This window comes from Lonchura striata, chromosome 8 (assembly GCF_046129695.1).
Source record: "Lonchura striata isolate bLonStr1 chromosome 8, bLonStr1.mat, whole genome shotgun sequence".
NCBI classification, from domain to species: Eukaryota; Metazoa; Chordata; class Aves; order Passeriformes; family Estrildidae; genus Lonchura; species Lonchura striata.
In genome coordinates this window covers 34253598-34273305 of record NC_134610.1, presented here as the reverse complement: position 1 = coordinate 34273305, position 19708 = coordinate 34253598, and the positions used below count along the sequence as shown (strand labels likewise).

Below are 19708 nucleotides of genomic sequence, written 5' to 3'. Positions count from 1 at the left end.
TTGCTCTCTTGCTTCTTTAAAACTGCATGATTACTTGCAGAAGTTTGTATGAAGCCCTTCTGTGTGTCTTTTGCTGAACACAACATTTTGTGTATTTCCCCAGGAGAGTCTAAGCCTGCATTTACTGCCTTCAGACCATCAGGGTAATTCTGAAAGTCCACCAAGCCCCCTTTCAAGAGCTTCAGTTCCTATTTTCTACTCTCCTAAGTTTTACAGATATTCTGGTGGTAGGAGGCTCCTGTCTGTTCTGTTCTGCTTTTTGCATTAAGCACTTCCCAAGAGCTCTTAGTCTTCAGTTGGTGTCTGGCACATATTTTACCTACTTACTTTTCTCTTCTGGAAAATTCTTCTGAGTCTGTTTCTAGCCTTTGTTGAAAGTGTGGATAGCACCAGGCCAACCCTGTCCATGAAAAGCAGGAGATGAACCCAGGCTAGTCAGCCTAATTTCATTGCTCAGGGTGAAGAGGTACTGAGAATAAGCATGCAAAAATACTCTCTAAAATATATTACATGAAAAATTATTTTTATAAAAAAGGAAAGCTTCTTATAAAATATGTCTATCTATAACAGGTATTTAAATACTTTTTATTTAAATATGTATTTTAATACCTTTTTAAAATGCGCTTGTCTTGCTAGAGGAGAAAGGAAGAAAATTCCTATGGAGGACTCAAATGGAATAGATAATTCCTGGGTCTTCAGAGAGAATTCTTTGAAAGTGCTTTATTGCAATTAGTTTCTTGCTGTGCAGCCAGGCTGGCTGAAATCAGTGATACCTCTCAAGGAGTAAACACTTCTCAGCCTGAACTGATCATCAGGACCAACTGGCCAAATTAACTCATGATTTTGCAGGGAAGCACCTTAAAACAGGGGTTTTTAAATGCATTAGCTATTTTCTGTCACATTCAGGCTTCTGTATTCAAGCATACAGCTTTAGAGTCAGAGGAGAGTATAAAGAGTTAAAAGGCCTAAAGAGTTGGAGACTTTCCTAAAGAATTGGATGGTATTTTGGCTTTACAAATTGTAAGATGGGTTAATAACAAAACCACCACCTCACAGTACCTTCTGCAAGCTCAGTGGAACTGGTGGGAGAGGCTGGAGCTGTGCATTGCTTCCATCCTTGATGTGTGACATGTAAATTCATTGAGCTTTAATATAAACTGGTTTAAAATCAGGCAACATCTGCTTGATCCATGAATAGCTGCTGGCTGTGTTCACAGTAAAGAGAGCTCACAGCTGATCCATTTTCTTTTCTATCCTGAAAAGAAAAAGTCAATAGATAAAAAAAGAGTAAGTAATAAATATTTTTACACTGCACTGATGAGGCATTCTTGGAAAACAGCAAGCTAAACAACTCTACATAATTCAGTAGATGGAAAAGTGGACTGAGAGTCAGGAAATAATTATGAGAGCTGGGAGAAATTTTTTTTTTCTTTTGTGACGAGACATGAAGCAGAAATTGTAAGTGAAAAACATCCATTTGTGAGGAACACTATTTGTGGTTTTCTTAAAATAGTAAAAACACCTGAAAAATACAAGGGGGCATGATTTGCAAGTGCACCAGGCAGAGCTGCAGGGAGCTGCAGCTTAACAACTTAAACACCAGTCTGGCCCCCAAGGTGGGGAGTGCTGGGTGTCCCAGGGCAGTGGGGCTCCTGGAGTGATGCTTTGGCAGGACTCCCAGGTGGCAGGAGGGCTAGAGAGCATCCTGTGAAACCAATACTAAATACTGTACTTTCTAAACATAGCTGTAGTGGAGCTAAATGCCAGCACAGGCTAAAAAATGCCCTTTGTTAGCCAGGGTAAAGAGTCTGTCTTTCTTGTTGAATGCTGCGGGAGGGGAGGGGAAAATAATTTTCAAAGCTATAAAAAGACTCTCCAAAAGATGCAGTTGGGAGAAGTGGGAGGAGGCACAGATGAAGTGTAGATTTAGAATGTTGAAAAATGATTATTTTATCCAAATCAGCTGGATGGTTAGTTCTTTTAGACTATTATTGCCACCAGAACCTCAGCCCTGCTCTAAATCAACTCAGCATTTCATCAAGAAGCCTATTCTTTGCTTTAAGAGACCAGGAGTGCACAATTATGGGTTTCTTTTCCCCCTTGCATAATAAAATTGGGAGATTATCATCAAGTTTCTATTCAGATTTTAGGAAGGCTTTTTATTTTATTTTTAAAACTCATCTTTGTCTGTAAAAGCTCCCTGTTCAGGCCAGCATGTGGCAATGATTACTGCTGTAAAGGCTTCGATGGAGATGTGCTCTATTTCATTCTCAATGAGGGTTGATGGCATTTTGAGAGGCTCAGAATATCCTTTGATTACTGTATAAAAAAGGCTGGGGAAGATGGCAGTGCAGCATGCACATAGGAGGGGGCTGCTGCTGCTCCCAGGATCACTCATCAACTTTCTTTTGTGCCTTTTTTTTTTTTTTTTTTTGTCTTCCATGTCACAATCAAAAATCATGAGCATGTTGTGGTTCTGGTCTTATTCTCCATCCTTTCCCTGTTTTGGGATTTGAGGCTTGAGGTTTGTACAGAAAAGGAGATGCTGCTGGTCCTGTGTTTTGGACAGCCCAGGAGCAGGAGCAGTGCTGAGCCCTCTGTCCCACAGGGAAGTGCTGGAACAGGTGGGAAATGGTTCCTTATCCCTTTCAAATAATGAGGAATTGGCTCAGTGTTAAAAGGTGTCATTTACTGTCTTGGAGAGTGTATTAAAGAAGAGAGTGACAGAAAGCTAGTCATGGGTGACAGGAAGGATGTGGGAGTCAAGGAGATTGAAAGGAAAAGACAGGCAATGCCAGCTGTCTCTGTTCTCTCTGACACTCAGATGCATTAACACAAAGTAAAAGGCAAAGGGAATCCTTGCACCTCCATTCCTGTGTCATGCTTAGATCAAAGTGCAAATTGTGCCAGCTGAAATCTGTTTTCCAGCCCCTCTGAAGGTAGGATGGAGGATGGGTGCAGGTTTCTGAGCTCCAGAGATCAGCTGGGTTTCCAAGCCTTTGGTGCCACACAGCTGAATGCTTTTATTTCCAGCCTGGGTATCAGGCTCAAAGAGTTGAGGCTACAGAAAACCATTTTTTCTACCTTTTCCTGTCAGTGTAGCTGGATGCTGAGTTTTTTGCCCAAATTGGGCATCTCTTAAGAGATTGTTTTCATTGGTGGTGTTGTCATCTTTGACTTCTCTACTTGGTGAAGTGCTAGACTGAAAATATATGGTTTATATCTGGTATTTTCCAGTAACAGCACAGGAAATACTCTGTGCTATGTATGGGTATGTTGTTTCTCATGCCAAGGTCTTGTTTGTGATGTATGCCATTTACTGTTCACAGTCCAGACTAAATTACTCCTAGAAGGCAGTTTGGATATCCCAGTCCATGTGGACTGCTCTAAAAGATTTAACAAGTATGAGAACAGGCATTTGTTATGAGAGAAAATGATGCAAGAGAAAGTGGTGATGACTTATCTGAAGCTAAGAAGTTGGTCAGTACTGAGCTGAACCCAGAGGGCAAAGTGAAAAACCCAAAATTATTTTGGACAGCTTCAGGGATGTCTTAAATCCACCATTCTGCCAGGACATGGGCTGGCATATCTCAATCTATGGGAAGTGAGTTAGAGCCCAGGCTGCCTGCAAATCCTACCTGTCCTCTGGCAAACAGCAACCAGAAAAAAACTGAAACAAAGAAAAAGACTTAATCTTTGTTTCTTCTGTGTATTTTTTTTCCCTGGAGGATCTAAGCTGGATGTTTTGATGGTGGAAAGCAGCAGTTGTTGGAGACTGGAGCAAACTGATGCTTACATTGTTTCTGTACTCACGATCAACATTTAAGTTAAAATGTGTGTCACATTCTGAGAAAAGGTACTGCTGGAAAAAGGGCTGGGATCTCATAATTTCCTATAAAGATTCCCCAGTCCCCACCTTTATGGCCAGGGAATGCCAGACTCGTGTCAGACACTGTGAGCTGTGGGGATGGATATGCTTGAACCTTAACAGCCCAGGGAGGTGTCAAATCCTTTCTATTTATATATGGCCTTTCTCTGAGCAGGGGCTGGGACCAGAAACGCCCAGAGGTCTGCAAAGCCTTCCAGTAACTACTATACAAACAGCATTCCATTTCTATTGAACATGACACAGGGATCTCATGGGGCGTGCTTTTCCCTTGGATTTTCCTCTCAGAAATATTTGCTGTCTGTGGCAGGGCGGAGAAATCTGCAAATTCTGTGGAAGTAGGACTGCAGCCAAGAAGAGGTGGCTGTTCTCCTGGAATGGTCTTTCCAGTTTGGATCAGTTGTGAAATGCCAGGCTGCTCCCTTGGAATGTAGCTGGAATTTGCCTGGGGGCTGGCTGGACACTGCACTGTGTGCTCTGCAGACCATCCCTCATTTTATTCAGATCCACTCCCATAAATCAGAAATTGTGGTGTTTGCAGCAAGGTCTCATGTCTTAGGATGCTTTGGTTTGGTGACTGGAGCCTGGATACTCCCTTGGTTTGCAATTAGGTCAAGAGATTTTAGGGGAAGGAGGAGAACGAGTTGTTTCTGGGGGCACGCAGCCCAGGACTGAGGAATGGCACAAAGAAGTGTTGCCAGTTTTTGCTCAAAGCAGGGAATTATTGAGTTGCCTGAGGTCTGGAGCACAGGATGCCCCTGAACAGGATTTGGGAGCAGCATCCCAGTGGCAAGGCTGGAGTGTTTTATTCCTGTTTGGTGCTTTTTGTGTGTGAGGGCAGAAAGAGAGGAAAAGAGAGCTGAGTTTTGAGCAGTGTCAGAGTGGGTTCAAACGTGTGTACGTTCATGTCCTTGCTTCAGAGAGAAATCTTTCAGTCCTGTGAGTTTAGCAGGCTGCTTAAGAGCAAGAAACAGCAGTGACTGTGCAACCCTATCAATATTTCTGTGGCTGGCCAGGAAAACCAACTCTGCAGCAGCAAGGGGGCTGGACCCAACAAGGCTTAGATTTCATTGCAGTTTAAGATGCAGCCAGAAAATATTGTGTCCCTGCTATAAAGCAGGAGATATTTACCTTTAGGAGATTTTAGAAGCAAGGAATTGGAAAATGAAATTAATAAATAGAAAGCAATAACACTAGCCAATATTCACAGAAATGTTATTTACCGCTCTTGGATCAGGGCTCATTTTACACAAATATTGGCTGCTACAACAGCTGATGTGTCACTGGTATTTTGTACCAGAGAGCCTCGGAAAAAGGCTTTAGGAGACATTTTCTTGGCTTTTATTCTTTCTCCTCGTTGTCATGTTTTTGCCTAAAATTCAATCATGTGGTGTACAGAATGAAATCTTGGGCATTTCTGAGGAGGGCTGCTCGTGGGCAGTTGAAGAAGTGAGGCTCCTTCTGGAGTGTGATGAGTTCCACTGTGGATGGATGTGCACTCCACAGCTAATGGCTATAACTCACATTACAACATCAAAAGGAGCTAGTATTGATTTTTTTTTTTTTTTTTTTTTTTTTTTTTTGTGTACAAGCTGAGACTTCTTAAGTAGGCTTATGTAGTGAGGTCTTCAAGCAACCAGCCCACTAAGGTCTCTGTCTATCTCAAAAAGACAGATATGATCATTCCAGTGAGACTTTTAAGATCAAAAATTCAAAATTCTAGAGCTTTTCGCTAAAGGAACATCCTCTGATTTCAGGATAGTATTTAAAATACAAAAATAACACCACCACACCACCCCCAGCAAAAATCAACAAAGTAAATTGCATTTCACATACAAAACAAACTATGTTTTACCTGGTAAAATCCAAACATATTTTCTTCTCACATGTCCTGACCAGTAAGAATTGTTTGAGGGTAATCTTGGAAGCCTACAAAATTATGACCTCACATTGCAATTACTAGTCAATTTAAGGATACTTACACATTTATATTAATTTTTTTAATATTACATTTTTATATTAATTTTTAAAGCCAACTAAATGGCACGACAGCTGTTTTCTTTGCCTCCTGTTCTAATGGAGCAGTGGCCACAGGTTATCAGCCCATGGGGAAAAACAGTAAAGAACTAAAAAATATGTGCAGAGAGCAGTGGTGGAGAAGAGCCATGTGTAAGGTTCTGTGGTAAGGGGTGTTGCAAGACAGATATGTTTAGTACAGCACTAAAGGGGAGGCATGAAAAAAACACAATTATAGTGATCTTAGTTGGCAGGCCACTGACTGGAGAGGCTCTTGTCAACAAAAACAGCAATAACCACATTAATGGCAGTCCATTGCCTGATGACATCTTGGGACAGGGCTGTGCTGTTATAGTTACAGAATATGTATTTAAATATTACAATCACAGCCCAGAAGAGCTAAAGATAGGACAGTGCCTTTAGCCTTTTGTGCTGGGGATGGAGCAGAGCCCACAGACACATAATGCCATCCTGGAACAGTATTTTTTTAAGTTGCTGATCTTCTAAACTTTTACTGGCAGAAGGGTATAGCAGGAGTATGTGCAGGAGTCAAGCCTGTTGGCAAAAGCCTTGCTTTTCTAAGACACACAGCTTGTTGTTGGGGGTGAGACATTTGCCCTGACTGAATTTGAATTGTGGGTCCAGTTAGGAAATCTGCCTGGTGTGCATGTTTCTCCCAGTCAGCTCATGCAGCTCATGTGACTTGTTTCATTCATGTGGCCTCTTGTTACCTATCCATCATTCATTTTTCTTTCCTATTAGAGTGAAATTGGACACAGCCCTCCTCCTGCCTACACCCCTATGTCAGGAGTAAGTATTTCACATTCAGCCTTCATCCTTCAGGCTTTCCTCCTTTTTTCACTATTTTTTTTCCTTTTTCAAACTCCTTTTCCCTGCATAAATGACTCGAAACCAGGTAATGAAGTGTTTATATAAGGAATCAAATGGTTAAAGATATCCAGATTCAGCCTGGATTCATGTGCAAACTCTAAGGACCCACACACAAAACTCTGGCAAGTTTTCTGAAAAAGCATTTAGGTGAAAGGCTTGGATGGATCTGTACATCTTTCCTTCCTATCTGCAGGTCATGATGATGAAAGTTCCTTGCATGTCTGTGCTGACAAGCAAAATGGTAGGTTGAGTTAAACCACTGAGTTGAGGTATGAACAAACACAGTTCACCAGCCTGAAATGCAGTTCCTGATGGAATTCCACACGGCATGGGTGAACCTGAAATGCAGTTCCTGATGGAATTCCACATGGTGTGGGGTGACCCTGAAATGCAGTTCCTGATGGAATTCCACACGGCATGGGTGAACCTGAAATGCAGTTCCTGATGGAATTCCACATGGTGTGGGTGACCCTGAAATGCAGTTCCTGATGGAATTCCACATGGTGTAGGTGACCCTGAAATGCAGTTCCTGATGGAATTCCACCTGGTGTGGTGACCCCACAATTCCCACCACAGCACACACTAGAAATATCACCCAGAATAAACAGAGGTGATAGTGGTTTCTATCCCCAGTCAGGAGATTTCCCACACGTGAGGTTTAAAGGTCTCTGATCAGAAGTCAGGGCAGGTTGCCAGAGTAATAGAGGAGGAACCACCACCTTCACCTCTTGCAGCTGTGTGTGTCCAGCCTCCACGTGCCGACCAGGAGACAAGTTTTCCTGCCCCATTTCCATCTCCACTGGGCAGAAGGATGCTCTGTGGCTCCACACCAAAGCCTGGAAGCTCAGGATGGGCAGGGCAGGCATGGGAGGCACACCACGACTTGCTGTTGAAGCTTCTCCTTTCCCATGCCGTGCTCTTTGTCCCAGCAGAACCAGTTTGTGTACCGGGACGGCGGCTACGCGGCCGAGGTGCCGATGCCCTACAGGGCTCCTGGCTGCATCCTTCCAGAAGCCCCAGCTGCTCAAGGGGCCACAGCAGAGATCTTTGAAGATGCTTGCTGCAATGGCACGATGCAGAAGCAGGTGGCAACCCTGGCAAAAGAGGACAGCAGCACCCAGAGGTACAGCGCTGACCCCACCGTCTTCATGCCCGAGCGGGTCGTGCGGGGAGAGCTGGATGAGGACGGGTACATGACACCGATGAGAGACAAACCCAAAACAGGTAAAATATTGCCTTTCCAGAGAGCCTCCTGCTCTAGCCTGGCTGCATTTCTGCTCTTTGTACGACAGCAACTTTTCATCAAAAATGGCTTTATTTAGTTACCCGTCAGGTTGAAGCGTTCTGACTAGGATAATATTCCTTTACACGGGGATTTGGTTTTCTCTCCTTAATTTTCTACTTTGAGATGCTCAAATGTGCCAGTATGTCAAAGCTGGTAAGTCCCCCTTTTACTTTTTTTTTTGAGAAATAACAAGAGGAATGAAAAAAAGCCAAGCCCCCTTCTTACCCAAACACAAATCTTCAGTTATTTCCAAGGAAAGGATCTATATTCAGCCAGCCATAGTCCCAACTTTGCTGTGTTTATTGATCTTATTCTTGGCATTGTGCTTGGTAAATGTCATGTTGAACCTATCACGGAACTGATACACACAGCTGGCATTTTATACCCAAGAGAAGTCTAGGACTGAAAGAATAAGATGTGCTTTAAAGAGAGCATCACTGCAAGGGGAAGATTGCCTAAATCTGTTCCTGCTCAGCAATGCTGCACTTCCCAGTTTGCCCTCATTCATTTCTTCCTCTTTATATAATGATAGCAGCCATTTAGATATAAGGGGATGTGCCATTATTAATTTGCTTCCAAAGCTTTGCATTAGCTTTAAAGAAATTAATAAATGCAATTGTATTGCAAGTGACTAGTCACAAGTCACTAGTGTGTTTCTAAGAATTTGGGAGCCACTTGTCCTTTGTGTTCCATGATGGAGGAATGGAGGGAGCCCTGGGGCTGGACCCATGGCAGTAGCAGTTGTGGGGGTCTCCCTTGCAGTGATTCACCTTCAGTATGACCCCACAGTTATGTACAGGTGCACCCCGGGGACCCTCAGAGTTCTGCAGGAGCCACCTGAGCCCTCAGGGATGTGGCAGTAGCAGCTCAGGAGAGAAAGCAGCTCCTTCCTGATGCCCTGGGCACACACACAGGGTTGTCACCGTGTGGCCACACACCGTGTGTTCCATGCCAGCTGCAGGGCTCAAATCAAAGCACTGCTTGGCTGTCAACACTAAAAAAACAAATGTCCTGCTATTCAGCTCATATTCAGTGACAGCTGAGGGTTCAAAGGTGTTCACTGGGTCTTGAACTTTTGCCTTTCATAGTTTTGGCCCCGTCCAGGATAAAACCAGATGACCCCTTGCACCAGGACTCTCTGTGGAGGTGTGTGCAGAGCCCTTGAGCAGCACTGTGCTGCTGGGAATGGGATGTTAATCCACAGCAAGTGCTTTGAGGCAACTGTAGCCTGCTCCAAGTCCCGTTTTGCAGCTGATCTAAGGCTCTCTTGTTCCCTTTCTAGGAGTCATTTGTACAACCTTTTTTTCATAATGCTTCAAGGCCTTTGGAAGGTTTTTTAATCAGGCAAATTGTTCTCTTAGAAATGAAGCTGTCTTAAAAGTTAGCCCTTGGGGATAGGCTTTGTGCAGAGAGCCTAAATAAGGTTCCTGTAGAGTTTTCTGGATGGAAGGACTGCAGGGCACAGGGTTTGCTAATAGGTCCAGGGTAGCAGAGGCAGAAGTTGTTCCGTGTGTTTGGGTCTATGGACTGTACAATGAGAGGAAGGCCAGGAGAGCACATTGGCTGTAGCTCAGCTGGCCAGGGTGTTTGATAAGTCAGTTTTCCAAGGTGTCTGTTTTCTCTGTTTTAACCCACACTGTGTGTGGAAAACTTCATTTTTCACAAGTGTGTGCTCAGCATAGTTGGCCCCTGATCCCATCTGGACTTTTCTTGGATTGGCTGAGGTAGAGGGTGCTGTGGTCCAAGTGCTTTGACACAGATAGGCTGACTTATTTTTTGTCTTTCCTTAGATTACCTAAACCCAGTGGAAGAGAACCCATTTGTTTCCCGACGAAAGAATGGAGATCTCCAAGCTGTGGACAACCCAGAGTACCACAAGGCTCCCAACGGGCAGCCCAAAGCCGAGGACGAGTACGTGAACGAGCCGTTGTACCTCAACACCTTCGCCAGCACCTTGGAAAATGCCGAGTACCTGAAGAACAATTTGCCAGAGAAAGCCAAGAAGGCCTTTGACAACCCAGACTACTGGAACCACAGCCTGCCCCCACGGAGCACCCTCCAGCACCCGGACTACCTGCAAGAGTACAGCACAAAATACTTTTACAAACAGAACGGACGGATCCGGCCCATAGTGGCAGAGAATCCTGAATACCTCTCCGAGTTCTCCCTGAAGCCTGGCACTGTGCTGCCCCCGCCGCCCTACAGACACCGGAACACCGTGGTGTAGTGGCTGTGCTCTCACTGAAGTGGAAAGGCAACCCCCTTCTAGCTGCCTCACTCATCCTCTCTCACTCCCCCCTTCTCTCTGCCCTTGCCCGTCCTTCCTCCCTCCCTTCCCTCTCTTTCTCCCACGAGCTTCCTCTTCTTGCCAGTTCACTCATTTTTGATATTTCTAAGTGAAAGGATGTCTCGGAGTTGGTTGCAGATTGGGTTGGGGAGCCTGGAAGGCAGAGACTGAAAGAAGGAGTGTCCAACCTGGCCTTCCCCACTTTTGGCAGACACAGGGTTGGATGCCCAGAGAAGCCAGGTGGTGCTTCGAGCTCGTTCTCAGTGATCCAACTGTAGGAAATGCCACAGAAAGGCTGATTCTTTCAGCAGGAGCTGATGGGAGTCTGTACAGCATTCCTGGAAATCTCCATGCAATTTCCATCAGGGTGAAAAATGGACAATTTTTATATCCTGTGTGATAGCGTAGTAATTGAGATTGAGAATCCAATTTCTTTCTCTAACACTTTCTATCCCAGCAACTGAAAATGGCTAACATAGCTTTTCAAAAACATTCAGATCTTCATTGTGGCTTTCCAAGAAATGATTATGTGACTCCCACATACAGCTAAACACCTCTTCTGAGCCACACCGTGATTTTGTGCCAATTCCCAGCCACAGAGACTCCTGCTCAGAGCTGGTACTTGACACGACCATTTTTATATGTGTGCCAACACAGCGATCACTTTAAACACAAAATACCCTTCAGAAGAGAGTAACAAAACCACACCTTCAATATGTTCATTTGAAGCTAAAAACCAGGCCAAGAAATGAAGATTTGTATGCCAAAAATTTTGCTTTTCTTGTTTTATACCTGCTGACTGTAAACACTGCAAAAGATTGTCACTAATTCTTCCCTCTTTTTCTTCTTCATGGTCATGAAGGGAGCTGGGGATGCTGTCAGGCAGCACTGAGGACAAGACAGAGAACTGAAGAGTTTGATGTTCTGTGGGGTGGGGTGGGAAGGGTCCTTTAAACTGGAAGACAGACACTGGACTGGAGAAAACGCACATAGCGGTTCACTGGAAAGTTAGTTTGCACTTAACCTCTGATTTTATTTGAACTGTTTTCTGGATTTTGAATGAAGCAATATGGAAGTGACCAGCAAAATGCAAAATAATAATTTTAAATTAAAAAAGAAATATAAATTATTTGTAAAGGATGACTGTGGAAATGCCAAAATGAAGAAAATCAAGTCTTTGGAACAATGCCTGCCACTTCTGAGAGGCCGATGCAGTGACTGCTTCAGAGAATACAGTGACAGAGCAGCCAGCTCTTCTGCTGCTCTGTGAAGGACAGCAGAGCAAGCCCTGGAAAGGATCAGGGGAGGAAAATGTCCTCCTCTGGCTTGCAGCATAGTACAGAATACCATTTTTTCAAAAAGGAGGATTACTCTGGCACAGAAGACAGTGCATATGAGGTTTGAGAAGTCAAAATGCATGATTCGCAGAGCTTTCTGTCAAAAATGTAAATAAGTATGAGTCAGTCTCCTTGCACTTAGTTCTGCTTTTATCAACCTCAGTTTTTAGGTAGACACCCCCTGACCTGCTCCTCTTTGGAAATCTCTTTCAAAGCAGAGTTCTGGATGGTTTTAGTGATCTGGGGCAGATGGAGCTGGGAAAGGAGGCGCAAGGGCCAGAGACACCAAGGCTTGCTCCTGGCACACCAGCACCGTGTGTATAAGAGCATTTGTGAGCCTGCTTCCCACCAAACATCTTTAGGAACTGTGAGGTACCTTTGGAGATCTGCCTGTCTCTATCCACTAAGGCTTTTAAAGGGAAGAGACAATACCTGGTGGATGGCAATCCTGGGTGATGCAACAGTATTTCAGTTTATGTGCTTCAGCTCTGTTAGGGCTGGGACCTTTAGGGTGACCTAACCTGGCAACAAAACCAGCAGCAAACAGTGGTCTGGAAATGGCATCACCCTCCTCTAAATTCCTGCCATTCCATCAGCTTGCCACATTTAATCTTAGAGAAGCAGAGGAAGGGAGTAAGCAACAGCTACCTGAAGCTTAGTAGGTCAGCTTGATAAAGGTGTGAAAAGATGTTAAAGCTGGCTTCGTTGTTACCCTTGTAGATGGAAAACACCCTGTGATCACAAGGCTGGTTCAGCCAGCGAGCTGTTGGTGTACCAGGTGTGTCCAGGTGTGCATCAGGTACACAGCTGAAGGTTCTGGAAGCAGCAACAGGCACAGAGCTTCGAGCTGGTAAAAGGAGACCTTGGGTCAAGTGGTACCAAGGTGGTTTGTGGTGACACAACCAAATGGCCACTGCCAGGGGGTAGGTGGATACCATCTGCACTGAGGGGCCTCTCCTGGTGCCTCTGGTAGCTCCTCACCATGCTGGTGGGGCAGGAGCACACAGTGGGCAGGGGCTGGGGCACAGAGGGTGGCTGCTCCAGGGAAGGTTTGCCCACAGCAGTGCTCACCTGCTGTGAGGTCTGCCAGGCTGGGACAATGCTGCCAAGCTGCCTGTGGCAGGGAGCAGAGCAGGAATGTGGGTGTTCAGCACAGCAGCTGCCTGCAGGACCATAGGTAGGTGGAGAAAGGTTGATTTGTCCCTGAATAGTTCTTATAACAGAGTAACTCCTAATGGAGAAAAAATAAAAAATGAAATGCTGGCGCAGCTGACGTGTTTGGATTCAGAGATGAGCTCAGAGGCTGCTGGGGCAGAGGCAGGCACACCTCCAGAGCCAGGCACGGGGATGGAGCTGCTCACACAAGGTGAGCCTGTTTGTTCCTCTGGCAAGGAAGTAGTGCTCATCTTAGAAACCAGCCCGTGGAGTAATCCAAGTGTAAATACTGGTGGGGTTTAACAGTTTAACCTTTTATTTCTTACAAGGCTTGAATTATTTATTAATTTTATTTGTTGACTGTGGGTGTGCTGTAATATATTAAGTAGCATGGAAATGCAGAGGCTCCTGCAGGTGGGGCAGCAGGAAAGCTGGAACAGGGGCTCTGCCTGGCAGCCAGGATGAGCCGTGCAGAGCCATGCTAGTGGGGTCTGGGATAACAGAGGACAGGCAGAGGCTTCATGAGCACAGTGATTTGGGATGAGGGAGAGCTCCACACGCTGCAGCTTCTCAATTTTTTTTTTTTTTTATTATTATTTTCTGAGCTTCTGGTTTGAGTTGCAGTTGCCAAAACTGGCCCTTGGGTTCCGTGAGCTTAGCTGGCAGGTTTGCCTCTTTGCAACAGATAGTTTAATCATGGCTAAAGAAGAAAAGAAAGGGAAACTGAGAGCAGAACTGTTTGGCTGTTTTAATTCCAGCAGAAATGCCTGGCTGTCCCTAACTCACATCTTTGCCTTTCTGGGTGTTGCTGCTGGCTTGGGGAAAGAACTTGGGCAAGTGCACATGGCAAAATCATGGCAAGCATTCCACTGGGATTCACATGGGATGAAAGATGAGGGCCAAGGTCTTTGATGGATAATGACAGGTTTGGGGGAAGAGCATACACACACACACAAACTGCATTTTGTCAGCACAAAGCAGCAGGAGAGCAGATCAGCAGAAGTACTTTGGGTGTGATTCACTCTAGTGCTACAGAGGGGTCTGGCTGGGTTTTGTGGGTTTTAGAATGCAGTTTACAAATGTTCTGTTTCCTCCTGTCACAGCCTGTGCCACAGGAGAGCAATGACCACCTTTTCAAGAGCACGTTTTTATCTGAGTGTGGCTCAGCCATTATCCAAGGCACAAAGCATCCTGCTAAAGGAAAGAGAACAACATTTATTATTGTCTCCTGATCTCTTTCAGTGTTACTTGTCCTAGCTGTCATTACCTACCTGAGGGTTATTGCAAGCAGATGCTGGGACCGATTGACTCACTGTAGCATAATTGGCTGAAACCAACTACTTTTAACATTTACTTCTTCAGATCTTTTCAGATTTTCCTTTTTCTGCAAAACAGCCAGGAGGAATTTTTTACATGGCCATTGGCTCAGATGTAGCAGAGTATTTACAGCTATATTTCAAACAGCTTGTCTCTCTCAGGTAGCAAGTTATGGAAATAAATCTGCAATAGGAGCCACCATGTAGATCTGTTTGAGATACCCTGAAATCCTTTTCTGTGTACAAAGAAATGTTGTATTACTCCTGGATGTACCACATACTTGGTAGAAAATGTGTTTCTTGACTGCAAGGCTCATATGCCAGTTTCCACTGAAGATGTCACCCTCAGCCACCACTAATCCCAGCCCAGCAGGAAGGAAGGTGGCAGCTCTAGAAGAGCAGCTCAGCCCCGACTCTGTGGATCCATTCTTTCCATAGCTTTAGGTAGAGCTGGGCAGCACAGGGAAGAAGTATGAGTTGTGAGGTGAGTCAGTCTAGAAATACAGCTTGGTTTTGGGGATGAAAAATCAAATATTAAAGAAAAAAAAAATCTGTTTTTGTCTGTTTAGATGTTGGGCATCATGGTGGCAGCTAACAGAACGATGGAATTGTTTGAGTTCCTTGATTCCATCTGGGAGATCAAGAGACAAGGCACAATGAGGCTGTTCATTTCATCAAACAGGGAGCTGCAGTTGTCCCACAGAGTAGCCTCAGTGAAGCACCACTGTCTGTGCAGGATTCCCTTTTTTTTTTTTTTTTTTTTTTCTGCCTGTTGCTATAAAGGTGGAAACAGTCACTGTTACAAATGGGGCTTTCAGACTGGGAACAAATAACAAAAATAAAGCTATGTGGTTAGAAGCACCACTCAAAAATGTCCAAAAATCATGTCTCCAAGTCAGTTCTAATGTTATTTTATTTTGCCACTGTGTGGAATAGTGGTTTGTTCCAAGGAATTCACAGGCAGGTGAGGCTGTTGGTGGTGCTGCTGCAGTGATGGCTGGGATCTGCCTGCAGGTTTGGACAATGCAGAGCACTTTTTAGGGATTTTTGTGGTTGTTCAGGGCTGACTGATGGACTCAGTGGGGCTTGAACTGTAGCCAGTCTCCTCTCCTAACCAGAGCCAGAGGGACACTTCTGCCCAGGGTGTCCTCCAGCTGGGCTCTGTGGCAGCAATACAGGAAAAAGTGTGAGGGGGAAGCCCAAGGACATCCCAATGGGAAACAAGAGGCATCAAAGTCATTGTTTGGGGTTTTTTGCTCCTTTTTTATGATTCAATTGTAGAAGCGAGCTCTGTGGACCGTGGCAGAGAGAGGTTTTAAGGGGACTTTCATGAGGCGTTAGGCAGCGTGAGTAGTTCTGTCCCAGCTCTTCTCCCCCCACCAACGAAAAAGCCATGAAATCACACTCCAGAGGTGTTGTGGATGAATCCTTCACCTGCTGAGAAGGTGCATCCTGCCCTTCAGCATCAGGCTGCTGGCTCAGGTGTGACCACAGGAGCGCCGTCTGCCAGCCCTTTGGTCCCCAGCCCCACCTTGCAGCTCTCCTAGGGGGAAACACTGCATTGTCCATAGCACTCTGAAGACTAAACCCTTTTGGGATAACCACAGTAGGGAACTGTGAGTGGTATTTTCTAAGTGTAGATAGGTCTGCTGTTCTTTCGAGGTAAGGTACTCTGACATATGTAGCATAAACTGGTCCTGCTGTTAAATGGGTCGATTATTAACTGAGCAGCTGTGTAGGGGGTAGCTAACTTTGAATGCATGAAATCACTGCTCCTCTGGATTTGGGATGGGAGGTAGGTACTGGCTGCTTGTGGGGGTACTTATGGTGGGTTAATGCAAGAGGGAAAAGCAGGTGAATGAGAAAACTGGGAATTTTTTACAGCATTTTAAAGATGGAAATGGATACCCATTCAATACATTGTTCACAATTGGTTTCAATCCCTTCTTTTGCCCAGTTTTTGCTACTTCCCCAGTATTGTAAGCTGGAATTGCTAAATGGGTATCAGGGAAGGGAAACTGAAGGGAAAAGAAGTCTCTTTCTAAGAACAGAGATAGCCAAATTTCATTTCCTGACCTGGTGGTCTTGAACCACTGACTTTTCAGATGAGGCTCAAATTCAGGCCCTGGGTATGACATTACTGTCCCCTGGGAATCAGAGCCTCCCACCTGGCAGGTGACACTGGGGTAGCACCGAGCTCCTGGTGACTCCTGATCACAGTGCCAGCATGGGCCAGCCCAGAGGGACCAGCAGCACACACAGGTGGGGTGGTCTGGGTTTCTGTCAATCCTCCACGCTCTGAAAGAGCCACAGCATAAAACAACAATACTTCTGCCTTATGAAGTACCTTCAGAAGAAGAGAAGTGTCAGCAGGTTGGGGAAGACACTCATTTCTTGCAAAGTGATGCATTCAGAGTTAGCTGCCTTTCTGAAACAAAAATAAAAAGAAATTCAATACCTACTGTATGTTACTTTGAAAATGTGAATAGTATTTTTATAGCTTGTTAAAGACACAGCTAGTTGCATTTGTAAATAAGGATAATGTTGCTTTTATTTTCCTTGTGGACACCATTGTTTGGAACATAATTGTCCTTAGGGTTGATTTGTATATAGGTAATTTGCTTGTGATTTAAGCCGCTCCTCCCCTTTGCTTTCTGTCCCTTCCCACCCTCTGGTTTTGGTTAGAGGTACCATTTTCTGCATTCTGTGTGATTCTGTGTTTTAGCACTGTTGTGGTGTGTTCAGACTTTCTGCACTTGCTTACACAGTAGGGTATGCCAATCGTGTGTGGCGTAATGTTACTTTAACCTTTTGTTTCTCATACTTTAGCTGTTGAGAATAATACACTGTTAAAATACTTACAGACCTGGGTTAATATTAGGTACATATTTTAGCATAATTTCCCTTCTTTTCACGGTTTCTCGGGTTTTTTTTTTTTTCTTTTCTTCCTTTTTTTTTTTTTTTTTCCTTCCTTTCCCTTCCCTTTTGTCTTGTTTGGAAGCTGGGAAGAAACCTGTGGATCTTCTCTTTGTGTGGTTCTATTCCCCACTCCCGTGTGCAGCCCGGAGTTTCTCCTCATGGTCCTTGGGGTAGAGCTTTATCTGTTTGTTAAGGCAAATGTAGACTGCGACCCACCTTGCATCAACCCACGCTCATCCCAGCTGAACAATTTGAAAACTGTTCTGCCTTTTTGTTACATGAATCTGTCAGAAATATATTTTTAATTTAATATAAATGAAATTCAATAAAATACGAAACAAACTCTCTGTGCGCAAGTGAAATCTCTTGGAAGGTGGGCTTGAGTGCAGCTACAGAATCCCTGTGTCCATGGAAAGCCTTGGAAAGGGCCTGGCATGTTGGAGATGCTTCCTATGCTCAAAGTGAGTTAAAATATTCCCTCCCCAGGAGCTGCCAGGTGCCCTCAGTGCAATGCCCACTCTGTGGCTCATTTAAAACCCATGTGAGATTTGGCTGAGCCATTCCCTGCCAGTGCCACAGCTTAATTCCCATGGGGTCTGGCACACAGCCTAACTCAAGCTGGTCCCACTGCCCCCAGTCTGCCTCACTGGCTGCTGAGCACTGCCCCACATTGCCAGGCCCTTGGAAAGAATTTTAAATTTACCTAGAAACCTGTAAAGGGCATTTGGCTCTCTGAGCCACATTTTAAAACACTCCAGCCTCCCTGGACTGCAACTCTTTGTTTCACAAATGGCCTCTCCATTTTCTCCCCAGCAGCCTGGAAAGGTCATTGCAGACACACAATTCTCAGTGCTGGAGTCCTGGAGCATTCCCCACAAAATTCTCAGGGTTGGAATCCTGGAGCATTCCCTACAGAATTCTCGGGGTTGGAATCCTGGAGCATTCCCCACACAGTTCTGAGTGCTGGAATCCTGGAACAATCCCCACACAATTCTCAATCCTGGAATCCTGGAACAATCCCCACACAGGAGCATTCCCCACAAAATTCTCAGTGCTGGAATCCTGGAGCTTTCCTCACAGTCCTCAGTGCTGGAATCCTGGAGCTTTCCCCACACAATTCCCAGTGCTGGAATCCTGGAACATTCCCCACAAAGTTCTGAGTGCTGGAATCCTGGAGCATTCCCCACACAATTCCCAGTGCTGCAATCCTGGAGCATTCCCCACACAGTTCTGAGTGCTGGAATCCTGGAGCATTCCCCACACAATTCCCAGTGTTTTAAGACACATGCAAACACACACCTCTTTTCCCCAAGTGGGTTTTACTTAACTGCCCAAAATATGAAGGAAAGAGTAAATCAATCACCTATTTTCTAGTGAAATCCATAAATTTAAAGCCCTTTGCTACTCACTCAGAGTGGCTTGGCAAAGGCCCTGTGGTTGAGGAGTTTGAAGTGGCATGGAAAGCACAGTGTAGCTTTTGCAAGCAGTTTTGTGCTGCGTTACCAGAGGTGGAGTTCTGTTCCACATCCTCACACGCCAGGCTGGCCCGTGGCTGCTCAGTGCTCAGCTCACTGAGGTTTGCATGGGCAATACTGCCCAGCTGGCACATTTTGACCCACTGCAACGAGCCTGTGCCCTGAGCACTGGGGAAATTGGTTTTGCTCCTTCCAAATGCAAAACCAGCAGCTATTGGTAGCACTGCAACACTTCTGGGACCTTCCCAGCAGGAGAGGCTGCTTGAGCAACTTCAGTCAGAGCCCAAATCTGAAGCTTGCACTCAGTTTGCAAACCACACAAGGACTGTGAAGCTACTGAAGAGGCCAAATGAGCCCCTCATTTCCAACATGCTCTCCGATGCACTGACATGAAGTAAAACAGGAGAGCAGCAGGTAAAAATCAGCTCAGCTCCACTGATGAGGCTGAGGCTATTGCAAGGTTCAGGAGCCTTTCCTGCATAATCTCTCAACAACTGGGCCAGCAACTATTTGGATGCTGCTGCCAGAAGCCAGGAAAAGTCAGGAGAGAGAAAAACCAAGCTTCCCTTTGGTTCCTTTAACCTGCCTATAACACACTGCTAAGCCTAATTTCTCTGCCAGCTTTCATGGGGTTTTTTTCTTTAGCTTTTAGTTTTTTTCTTTATTCCCCCCAAGCAGGTTCCTAGGGATGCTTTGGAGTGTTGGTACAGCACCAGTGCATTCCCTGCTCCCTCCAGCCTGTCCCAAGTAGATAATCTGCTTTCCTGCAGTCAAAGATTCTTTCTCCCTGGGGTGAAAATGATTTTAAAAATTGACCAGAAAGGAGGCAAAGCCATCAAACAACAGCTCAGACCTTTGCTCCTCACTCACCTGAGGTGCTGCTGTTTGAGTCTGAGCCCTCTCCAGCCTCCAGTGCAGCCACCAAGGAGATGTCCCAGTCCATGGCCACCACATAACACCCAGGTTGTCTCAGCAGCCACAGAGAAAACTGACATGGGACATGGTGGTTATGACACATAAAGACAAATTGTGTGGGCAGTCATGGATACCTGTGAGAAAAATTTGCCCCTAGAAGAGCCCCTGAAACCACAGGGAGCCTCCACATCCTCCGAGATGATACTGCTGGGAACAGCTGGGTGAA

The 19708-nt window shown here is 45.2% G+C and overlaps 1 protein-coding gene across 1 annotated transcript in view; it reads left to right on the top strand.

Moving 5' to 3' along the window:
• The window catches only part of ERBB4 (erb-b2 receptor tyrosine kinase 4), a 595862-nt gene extending 578423 nt beyond the window's left edge, over positions 1–17439 (top strand). Inside the window, exons 26-27 of the mRNA XM_031505345.2 lie at positions 7726–8017; positions 9869–17439. Of these exons, the coding sequence (XP_031361205.1) occupies positions 7726–8017; positions 9869–10305 (729 nt within the window). The 3' untranslated portion in view covers positions 10306–17439. The remainder of the gene's footprint in view (positions 1–7725; positions 8018–9868) is intronic.
• Positions 17440–19708: the final 2269 nt, after the last annotated feature.